Raw genomic sequence first — 11,585 nt, 5'->3', positions numbered from 1 at the left:
CCTGCCTCAGCCTCCTGAGTAGCTGGGATTATAGGCACGCGCCACCATGCCCAGCTGATTTTTTGTAGTTTTAGTAGAGACGGGGTTTCACCATGTTGACCAGGATGGTCTCGATCTGTTGACCTCGTGATCCACCCGCCTCGGCCTCCCAAAGTGCTGGGATTACAGGCTTGAGCCACCGCGCCCGGCCTCAGCCAGTGTTTTTTTAAATTGCGGGTGGTCACGCATTGTTGAATAGTTCTGAGTACGTTGCATGTAGTAAGAATAAGCCGAGTTTTCATTACCTGGTTGTAACGTAAAATGTATTTCTCACTATGGGTCCAGATTTTTTAAAAAGTATGAAAGTTTTCAGAGGATGTCTGGAAAAAAAAAAAAAGAAAAAAGAAGAAGGAAAAAAGTATGAAAGGCCCTGTGCTAACACAATGCCATGTTCTAAATAACGTTTATTAAATGGAATTATAGTATTTTCATTTGTATTTATTTTTATTTCCTCAAGCTATCGCCTCCATTCGTAGCTACTGACAGCAGAGACCATACCATCTTTATTTTCTGATTCCCAGTAAAGTGCTTGTGATGATGTGGGCTCACTTAAATAATGAGTGTCAAATGAAAGTATGAATGGATACATCAATGGAAGGGATAATATAGCTCAGTGAATGTGGTTGAAAATAACTGCTGTTCTAACTGCTGGCATTCTTTCTATTTTACTGAAAGATCTGACATTGTTCAGTTAATCGTTTCCAAGGGCTCTAGTCCCGCAAACAATGAGGTTAAGAATAATTTGCACTCAAGAAATACCTCTTGCCCTTAGTCAATATGGCATCCTGAATGACTTCAGGAAAGGGCACGGAAAAAAACCCAAACCATTGACATTAGTCAAAATGGCCATCTTTGGCTTCGGTTTGTCAGAATGCGCATGCTCTTTCCCGTTCCCGTCGCCTCCGCTTGGCCTTAACGCGTACGTCCCAGCGCAGAGGGACGGTGTAGGAGGAATAAATTTCTCTGTGATTGGTTGGTGAAGGATTTCAAACCCGAGCTGGTGGCGCGGCGCTGCTCTGCCGTTGGGTGAGGCGCGGGGCGAATTGAAGAGCGGCCCAGGTGGGGCCAGGCTGACTGAAGTGAGTAGTGGGGGTGCCAGACCAGGTGCGTCTGGCGTTGGATTGTGATAGGAAGCAGAGCGTTCGTGTGGTGAGCCGTGGCTGCCGCGGGGGTCCGGGACAGGCCGGCAGCCATAGCCTCTCCACTCGGACTTTTCTAGGGTGGGTGTCGGGGCAGGCCGAATGGACTGGGGCTGGGAGTGTCGGGGGCTTCTGTCTTGGCGCCGGGTTTTGTGGAAAGCCGGAGCCTCTTTTTGAGGTGGTGGCTGGACCTGGGCAGGAGCCATCCTAAAGAAGTGTCTCTCGGTCAAATACAGACTTTGGGAGTGGGTGGAGTGACACCCCACGGTTTCGAAGGGAAACGCCCTGGTGTTTGAGAGCCCTGGGCCGCCTGCAGTGGAGCCCCTTTCCTTCTGGGGCCGCGTCTGTCTAGGGAGGCTGGCCGAGGCCATGACATTTTGTCTGCTCTTCTCATCCTAAGTTTTAGCCTCAGTAACAACGAGGTCTTACTTGTACACTTTTTTTTTTTTTTGAGACGGAGTCTCGTTCTGTCACCTAGGCTGGAGTGCAGTGGCGCGATCTCGGCTCACTGCAACTTCTGCTTCCCGGGTTCAAGCGATTCTCCTGCCTCAGCCTCTTGAGTAGCTGGGACTACAGGCGCGTGGCACCACGCCTAGCTAATTTTTGTAATTTTAGTAGAGACAGGGTTTCACAATGTTGGTCAGGCTGGTCTCGAGCTCCTCACCTCGTGATTCTACCGCCTTGGCCTCCCAGAGTGCTGGGATTACAGGCGTGAGCCACCGCACACGGCCTTGTACACTTTGAGGTACGTTACTCTTCACAGGATTTCATTCGTAGGCCGAGAGGTGGGTGTAGGAAAGTTGGGGTAGATAAGCCTTTCCCCCCCCCCAAAGCATTATCTTTCTGTCGGGTAAATAAGCTTTCTGAGTTATTGTAGGTGTTTAGAGAAGGCGCCTTTCCTATAGCTTAATCATTCAATAGGTATTTATTTTTTGGAGGGGATTTTTCTTTTAATTTTTTTTTTTGTATATTTAGGGGGTACAGATGCAGATTTCTTACATGCATATATTGCGTCGTGGTGAGGTCTGGGCTTTTAGTGTCCCCATCACCCAAATAGTGAACATTGTACCCAATACGTAGTTTTTCAACCCTCAACTCCGGCTTCCACCTTTCTGTCTTTCGTAGTCTCCATTGTGTACTGTTCCACTTGTATGTCTGTGTACCCATTGATTAGCTTCCACTTATAAGTGAGAGCATGCGGTATTTGACATTCTGAGTTATTTCACTGAGGATAATGGCCTCCAGTTCTGTCCATGTTGCTGCAAAAGACATGAGTTCATTCTTTTTTCTGGCTGAGTAGTATTCTGTGGTGTATGTCTATCTATCTGTCACCTTTTCTTTATCCAATCTGCCGTTGATTAACACTTAGGTTGATTCCATGTCTTTGCTATTGTAAATTAAGCTGCGATAGGGCCGGGCGCGGTGGCTCACGCCTGTAATCCCAGCACTTTGGGAGGCCGAGGCGGGTGGATCACGAGGTCAAGAAATGGAGACCATCCTGGTCAACATGGTGAAACCCCATCTCTACTAAAAATAAAAAAATTCAGCGGGGCATGGTGGCGTGTGCCTGTAATCCCAGCTACTCAGGAGGCTGAGGCAGGAGAATTGCCTGAACCCAGGAGGCGGAGGTTGCGGTGAGCCGAGATCGCGCCATTGGACTCCAGCCTGGGTAACAAGAGCGAAACTCCGTCTCAAAAAAAAAAAAAAAAAAAAAAAAATTATGCTGCGATAAACATATGAGTGCAAGGGTCCTTTTGATATACTGATTTCTTACCCTTTTATACCGTTTAGTGGGATAGCTGGATTGAGTGATAGTTCTATTTTTAGTTTTTTGAGAACTCTCCATACTGTTTTCCATAAAGGTTGTACTAGTTTACTTTCTTTCTTTTTTTAAAGATGGGGTTTCACCATGTTGGTTAGGCTGGTCTTGAATTCCCGACCTCAGGTGATCCGCCCGCCTTGACCTCCAAAGTGTTTGGATTACAGGCGTGAGCCACCACGCCCAGCTTAGTTTACTTTCTTTTTTTGAGACAAGGTCTCACTCTGTCTTCCTAGGCTGGAGTGCAGTGGTTGCGCACTGCAGCCTCCAACTCTCATGTTCCGGCGATTCTCTTGCCTCAGCCTCCGGAGTAGCTGGAATTACAGGTGTGCACCACCATGTCTGGCTAATTTTTTATTTTTAATAGAGATACAGTTTCACCATGTTGGCCAGGCTGGTCTTGAACTCCTGGCCTCATGTGATCAGCCTTCCTTGGCCTCCCAAAATGCTGGGATTATAGGCCCAGTCTTGTTTACTTTCATTCAACAGGTATTTCTTAAGTGCAAAGTGTGAGAATAAGACAGTCTTATTTGGTCTTAAAGGAATGTGCAGTTAATTTGGGGTAATAGAACTTAAGATAACTGGTGAGTCTGGTAGGCCTATACACTGTTGAGAGTACTGTACGTTAGTATAACACTTTTAGAAAACATTTTGGTACTATTAAGAGCCATAAAAGGTTTTTATACCCTAATATAGCATTCTTAGCCTTGGAAATCTATTCTATGGAACACAGTCACCTGAAGAAAGATATTGTCCATAGGAATGCTCAATTCATTTATTCACCAAATATTTATTAGTCATTTACCAAATGTCAGGCACTGTTCTAGGCATCAGGGGCTCAGCAATGAAGAAAACACAAAAATCTCTGCTTTCTTGGAACTTAAGCTAGTGGGGAAACAGACAAAAACCTGAGTAAATATTTAAGTATGTTAGATGGAGAGAAGTGCTTTGGAGCAAAGTAAAGCAGTGAAGTGTTAGAGAAAGTCTGCAATTTAAAATAGGATGGCTGGAAAGACCTTATTGAGAAAGTGACATTTGAGTAAAGACCTTAAGGTGAAAGAGTGACCATGCAAGAGATTCCAAGCAGGGACAAGTGAAAAACTGGAAATTACCTAAATGTCCAAAGAAGAGAATAGTAAAACAAATAGTTGTTCATCAACTCTTTAGAACTTAATGGAAATATGATAGGAAGAAGCAAAACAAAAAATTTTATGTAATGTATGATTGTAACACTATGAAATATGAGTGTAAGATGGGCAAGATTAGATAAGGTGGTACATATAGTTGTTTAGGGTAGTGAGATTTTTGTTTTACTATTAATTTTTTGAACATAGAAAATTAAAAACAAACCGTATTTTTATATCTGCTAAATGAATGTTATAGATAATAATGGAAATCATTTTGGACTGAAATGGTTAGAGAAGGCTTCAGTGAATTGGTAAGACTTATTCCAGACCTTGAAGGATGGAAGACCAGAATAGGAAGAATTCACAGGGAAAAAAGAAGTCTTTAGTATGCTGAACTGATAGTAATTTTCTGAAAAATCACAATTCAGATCTTCCCTTCCTTATTTTAGTCTTCATTCATGTTGGATTGAGAACATTTTGTTTACTCTTTCTGCAAGTGATTGGCTTATAAAGAACACTTGGTTTCAAGATAATCCTTCCTGCCAGTTGTATTCACAGGGAATACAACTTTCATTATGGTGAAGAGGCTTTCGTTAATGGCCGGACATTTCTGGAAAAGAATTGTCCTCACATTGTCCTCAAATGCGTTCATATGAAAGGATCTTAAAGTACTGAGATTATCTTTGAGAATGGTTTTCCTTGACAGCAGGGAACCTATATTATTGATTTCTTGGCAATCTCCAGATTTAGCAATGTTTGTGGGAAAGTTTTTCATTAAAACTCTTTCCTGAAAAAACTCAAGCAACCTTTCATTGCTTTGTCTTAAAGTATTTAACACCCTTGATGCATCTAAAAAACCTGATATATAGGTCTCTTAATAATGTTGTTTGAAGGAGGAGGAAGAAGAGGATAGAGACTTTTCCCAGGGTACCCTGCAGTAAGATCTGTAATAGTCTGTTATTCTGAAGGACTATGTCTGTCTCTTGGCTGGGTGATTGAAATTAAATTGGGGGCTCAAAGCAATCACATCCAGCTGAGACTCTTTCATGGTGTTGCCAAATTGCTCCCTCAGGGATACTCACAGATTGGGAAACTGTAACATAGTGACTTCTCCACCTCTGGGGCTCTGCATCAGTAACAGCTGAGATTCTCTAGCACCTTTTGGTTTAAAGTGCTCCACAAACTGATTTTCTTGCTACACACAGGGATCGTTTCAGCTTTCCCGAAAGGCAGCAGTCTCTGTTGTAGAAAGTGACAGCTGTTTTACAGCTGCAAAAGCAATGTACTACAATATGACTTTGTTTTTGTTTGCTTTCACATTAATGTATCTCCTAGCTCTGGACTAAATAATACATGGGGGGAAATAAACAAGTATTCATGAGGGTGAAAATGTGACCCAGCAGGAAAATTACAACTATTTTCAATTGACGTTGAATAGGGTGAGTAAATTTTAGCTTTTTGAGTTACAATTTGGCTGAGATATCAGAGTTAGTACTGATATAGAAAGATATTTTTGTCATCTATAAATAATTCCTGAGAGTCACTTCTGTAGAATGTTAATAAAAATATATGGTCCCTTAGCATAAAAGAGAAGAGGATTATATTCTGCTAGTGCCATTTTTGGATTACCCTAAGTAAATCTATGTTAGAGGAAAAAATAGCTCTCCAGAAGCTGCAAACCTCAACTAGAACAGCTTGTTTAAAAGCCTAGACCAGGTCAATTTTGCTGTTTCCTTGATTCTTCTCTGTCTGGGTTGCAGCTATAATTTGTGTTTAACATGTGTTGCTGTTTGTGTGACATGTTATGATTTTGGGGGAAGTGTCTGAGTATGTCTGCAACATATATGGTCTAATTGATATTTTTGTAACATATCATTTCTTCAATGTGTTGCGTTGGAGAGAATATAGATTTTGGACTCAGATGTGGATTTCAATGAGAGTTCGACATTTATTAGTCAGTTTAAGGTCTCTGGCCTTAGTGGTACATTGCTTATAAAATGGAGACAATTAAGTCAGTGAGACCAGGTGTGGTGGCACATACCTGTAATCCCAGCATTTTGGGAGGTTGAGGCGGGCAGATTGCTAGAGGTCAGGAGTTTGAGACCAGCCTGGCCAGCATGGTGAAATTCTGCCTCTACTAAAAATACAAAAAAATTAGACAGGCGTGGTGGTGGGCACCTGTAATCCCAACTACTTGGGAGACTGAGGCAGGAGAATCGCTTGAGTCTGGGTGGCAGAGGTTACAGTGAGCCGAGATGGCACAACTGCACTCCAGCCTGGGTGACAGAGCAAGACTCCGTCTCAAATAAATAAATACATACATAAATAAGTCAGATTCACTTAAAGAAAAAGTATATATGAAGTGTCTAGTTTAGTGCTTGAGTCATTTCAAAGCACCTAGTAAATACTGGATTCCTTTCTTTCTAATTGTATAGCACTATTTTAAAAAATGGTCTAAAATTCTGAATTTAGTGATATCCTTATTGGGAGATAGCCTGGGTGGGGAAAAACACCTAGATTTGAGAATCACTGTTTTAGGATGGAAATAACAACTCTCAGACCAAAACCAAACCTAAACAAAAGAAACTCACTTCATACCAACTAAAAGTTACTTTGTATTTTGATAGTAAGATTCTCAACTTATACATTAAAAAATTTTTATGATCTATGAGGTAAATAGAGCAAGTATTGTTGTTTTCACTTCACGTTATAGATGAGTCTTGGAATTTCTAAGTGATTTACTGAAGATTATACTACTCGTAGATAGAATAATTAAAGGTTTGTCCCAGGACTTTTTTATTTTTCTTTTCTTTCTTTTTTTTGAGACCAAGTTTTGTTCTTGTTGCCTAGGCTAGAGTGCAATGGCATGATCTTGGTTCACCGCAGTCTCCTCCTCCTGGGTTCAAGCGGTTCTCCTGCCTCAGCCTCCTGAGTAGCTGGTATTACAGGCATGCACCACGATGGCCAGCTAATTTTGTATTTTTAGTAGAGACGGGGTTTCTCCATGTTGGTCAGGCTGGTCTTGAACCCCTGACCTCAGGTCAGCCACCCGCCTCAACCTCCAAAAGTGCTAGGATTATAGGCATGAGCCACTGCAGTTTTATTTATTTATTTTTAATACAAGAGGGTCTTGTGATGTTCAGGGTGGTCTCAAGCTCCTAGGCTCAAGTGACCTCCTGCCTCAGCCTCCTGAGTAGCTGGGACTATAGGCAAGCACCACCACACCCAGCTTGTCCCAGGACTTCTGCTCCCTTTCCCCTTTTTAACTGTTTTTTTTTGCTTTAAGCTATATTACACATTGATGTTGACGTAGAATGGAGATTCTTTTGACCGTAGCGTCACAGATACATGTGTGTGTTTGTTCTCTGACTTAACATTTATCAAATACGTTTTTGTGTGCGAGCATCATATTAAAATCTACATGTTTGTGTGCATAATACAGTAGCACCACATGTAAGATTTCTCCCCTCAAATTTACAGTCTACCTGGGACACAGGGCAGAATTATCTAGTAAAATTTAATTCAAGTACAAAGTGTATGTATCTGAGTGGCAACTGCCTGAAGCAGTGGGGGAAAGACTGGAGGCAGGGAGCACAGTTGAAGCGAGTGATGGCAACCTACAAGTGATGAGGTGGTGGGTATGGTAGGTACATGAGAGAAGAGTACCCAAGGTTTAATGATTATGCTGTGGGAAAGGGAGGAACCAGAGGTGATTCTGAAGCTTGGAACTGAGCCACTGAGAGAATGATAAAAGTAGGGAAATCAAAATTGGAAGTCAGTAGGATATGGGATAGGGTAGGTCAGTGAGTAGGGTGATTGATGGACATGAGCAGGAAGGGTAGAACAGTGTCTGGAGGATGCGGCAGGAGAATCACTTGAACCCGGGAGGCGGAGGTTGCAGTGAGCCGAGGTGGTGCCATTGCACTCTGGCCGGGTGACAGAGCAAGACTGTCTCAAAAAATTAAAAAATAGAGAAAAGAACAGGTTATATTGTAATTTAAGACTTAAAAACCCTCCTTAAAATGTTGTGGTTTTTTTAATTTTTTTATTTTTTTTATTTTATAACAACCAGTTTTCAGTATCCTAGCACTGTGAGATTTTCCTTTTTGAATTCTTGGACAGATAGAAGTTTTGCTGTGGTATTGAGCTCACTGTCTTATAGTCTCACAATATATAAATGAGTGCCTAGATGATAGAAAGCAATACCTTATATTAAAACTACTAATTAAAGTCTTCCATTTTTACCTCATGAGAGCCAAAGGAAATCAACGTTTGAATCGACTACCCAATGTCCTGCCCCTGTTTCTGTCTTGTAGCAATTGGGACATGTTGCTTGTTTCATTATATTGTTAAATTCATGGAGTCTCCATGAATTCCACAGCTCTTCCTGCTGGTTTTAATGCTATTCTTTTTCTTATTTTTTGAGACAGAGTCTTGCTCTGTTGCCCAGGGTAGGGTGCAATGGTGCAATCTCAGCTCACTGCAACCTCTGCCTCGTGGGTTCAAACGATTCTCGCTGCCTCAGCCTCTCCATTAGCTGGGATTTCAGTCACTCACCACCATGCCTGGCTAAATTTTGTGTTTTTAGTAAAGATGGGGTTTCACCATGTTGGCCAGGCTGGTCTCCCAACTCCTGACCTCGTGATCCGCCCACTTGGGCCTCCCAGAGTGCTGGGATTACAGGCATGAGCCACTGTACCCGGCCTTTAATCCTATTCTTTTAGTTTTGTTCTTAGTTTAGAGAAAGATCTTTGTAATAAGTTTGTTGGTCTGAGGCTGGGCGCAGTGGCTCAAGCCTGTAATCCCAGCACTTTGGGAGGCCGAGGTGGGTGGATCACGAGGTCAAGAGATCGAGACCATCCTGGTCAACATGGTGAAACCCCGTCTCTACTAAAAATACAAAAAATTAGCTGGGCATGGTGGCACGTGCCTGTAATCCCAGCTACTCAGGAGGTTGAGGCAGGAGAATTGCCTGAGCCCAGGAGGTGGAGGTTGCGGTGAGCTGAGATCGCGCCATTGCACTCCAGCCTGGGTAACAAGAGCGAAACTCTGTCTCAAAAAAAAAAAAAAAAAAAAAGTTTGTTGGTCTGGTTGCTTAGCAGCTTGCTGTGATTATGTAGTTTGGAACAGATACTTGCCATTTGAAAATCTTGGTTTCCGGCCCTGATTCAGGTATATGTTGCATCCAAGCTTGGAACTAAAACCTTTTTTTCTATTACAGCTATTATCATTATCATATGAGTATAAATGAATAATTCTGCACAGCATTTAATAGAAAATATCTTTATGTTCATATATTCTTTTTTTTGAGACAGAGTGTTGCTCTGGCACGCAGGCTGGAGCTCCATCTCAGCTCACTGTAACCTCTGCCTCCTGGGTGATCTTCCTGCTTCAGCCTCCCAAGTAACTGGGATTACAGGTACTCGCCACTGTGCCCAGCTAATTTTTGTATTTTTAGTAGAGACAGAGTCTCGCCATGTTGGCCCAGGCTCGGTCTTCTTAAACTCCTGACCTCAAGTGATCTGCCTGCCTTTGCCTCCCAGAGTGCTGGGATTATAGGTGTGAGCCGCCGCGTGCAGCCTTTGTTCATATATTCTTTGTCCTTTATGCTTTTTAATATATTTTTTTCTTGCCCTCATAGTTTGGAGTACAATCTTATAAACATTGCAAAATCACTAACCCTTCATAAGAGTTCTTAAAATTTTATTAGGAAATAAGGGCCTGGACTAGAATGTTGAAGCAGTAGTTGAGAGAAACATAAGAATCCTTTAATGGTATTTCTGAAGATGTTAAATTTCTAATGAAATTTGACTTTTTATTTCATTTTCCATGATAGTTTTCATAACATCCAGTTAATGTCTTTCTTTCTTGACTGTTAAGTGAAGGTCTTATTTCCTGAAAGAGTTCCCAGTTAAAGTCTATTTGGAATAGAACTGCCTGTAAGGACAGTTTTTACTATGATATCAGCAGGCCTTTGGGGGGGGAAATACGAAGCCTGAAATTCGCTATACAGAACACAGTAGCAAATGATTTTTGGTTTGCCCTTCTAACTGTGAAGGTGGTGTATTGTCTCTCTGATGCCAGAATGTGGTACAACATGATCCTTTGCCTCTACTTAGTATAAATTTATTAGATGTAGTTCCTGCACACAGCAGCAGAGGCCTGCATTACAGAAATAATTCTTGTGCTGCTGAGTTGGCGATTTTCCCACTTAATCACTCGTGTGACGTCATCTGTGCTGTTGGGAGGAAATGTGCTGACCATGTCCTGCATTTTAAAAGGCAGTTGCAACAGGGGCATTAGCTAAAAATGAAATTAAAAATAAGTACTTTAAGTTACGCTGTAGGTCTTCAAAGCCCACAAGGAATAAACTGGCAAAAGTATTACATTAATCAATAGGCTTGACCTGAAGAACTGTATTTTGTTGTTGATCAGTCACTTAGTAATCAACTGACGTGCTCTTTCCTAATTGTTTTCTTTTCTGCTCCAAAGTGATTGGAAGGGATGTTATATTCAAAGGTCTGAAATGGTTTTCTAATTTTCAGATGAGTCCTAAACATTTCAAGTTTGTTTTTATAATAAGAATCACACAAAACATCTGTTGTTAGCTTGAGATTCTTATAATGGTAGTTATAAATGGAAGAGTCCAGATGTTGGTCACCAATGGCTAGATTGCTATAGAATCTTTTGTCATTGGGGAGAAGGCAGGACTCCTAATGTATATTTGATTTCTTGGCAGAAAGATGGATACCACGATGCTGAATATGCGGAATCTGTTTGAGCAGCTTGTGCGCCGGGCAGAGATTCTCAGTGAAGGAAATGAACTCCGTAAGTCATTCTGAGCTGACCTGTCCAAAAGGAAAAACAGATTTCAAATTTGAGATTTTTGCAAAGCTGAAGTATGTTCCAATCTTGAAGTTGTTTTTCATTTGGGTTACCAAAAAGGAAACCAATGGTCATTTATGTGGTCAAAGCCTAATGGGTGCTCAATCTAAATGGTCACTAAAATTCTTTTCTATAACTACTCTTAATAGATTTTAGCCAGGCTTTTTATTTTATTTATTTATTTGAGATGGAGTCTGTCTCTGTCACCCAGGCTGGAGTGCAGTGGTGCCATCTCGGCTCACTGCAGCCTCCACCTCCCAGGCTCAAGCGATTCTCCTGTCTCAGCCTCCCAAGTAGCTGGGATTATAGGTGCACGCCACCACGCCCGGCTAATTTTTGTATTTTTAGTAGAGATGGGGTTTCACCATGTTTGCCAGGCTCGTCTTGAACTCCTGACCTCAGGTGATCTGCCCACCTTGGCCTCCCAAAGTTCTGAGATTACAGATGTGAGCCACTGCACCTAGCTGCTTTTTTTAAATCAAGATTCTTTTTCCACTAAATACTTGGCACTATTTTCTGTGCTGTGAACTGGGAAAAATTTACTAGGATGTTGCTTTTTTTTTTTTTGAGACGGAG

At 41.9% G+C, this 11,585-nt stretch overlaps 1 protein-coding gene across 9 annotated transcripts in view; it reads left to right on the top strand.

The window, feature by feature from the left end:
- Positions 1-941: 941 nt before the first annotated feature.
- The window catches only part of RACGAP1 (Rac GTPase activating protein 1), a 34,824-nt gene continuing 24,180 nt past the window's right edge, over positions 942-11,585 (top strand). Inside the window, exons 1-2 of one of the 9 annotated variants that reach the window (XM_017545810.2) lie at positions 942-1,118; positions 10,868-10,952. In XM_017545810.2, coding sequence (XP_017401299.1) covers positions 10,868-10,952 — 85 coding nt within the window. In that variant the 5' untranslated portion in view covers positions 942-1,118. The other 8 variants (XM_017545806.2, XM_037744701.1, XM_017545809.2 and 5 more) reach the window with 8 other exon arrangements.

This window comes from Cebus imitator, unplaced genomic scaffold (genome assembly GCF_001604975.1).
Source record: "Cebus imitator isolate Cc_AM_T3 unplaced genomic scaffold, Cebus_imitator-1.0 Scaffold181, whole genome shotgun sequence".
In the NCBI taxonomy this organism is placed as follows: domain Eukaryota; kingdom Metazoa; phylum Chordata; class Mammalia; order Primates; family Cebidae; genus Cebus; species Cebus imitator.
The sequence above is the reverse complement of the archived record's forward strand: the minus strand, read 5'-3'. Positions and strand labels throughout refer to the sequence as shown.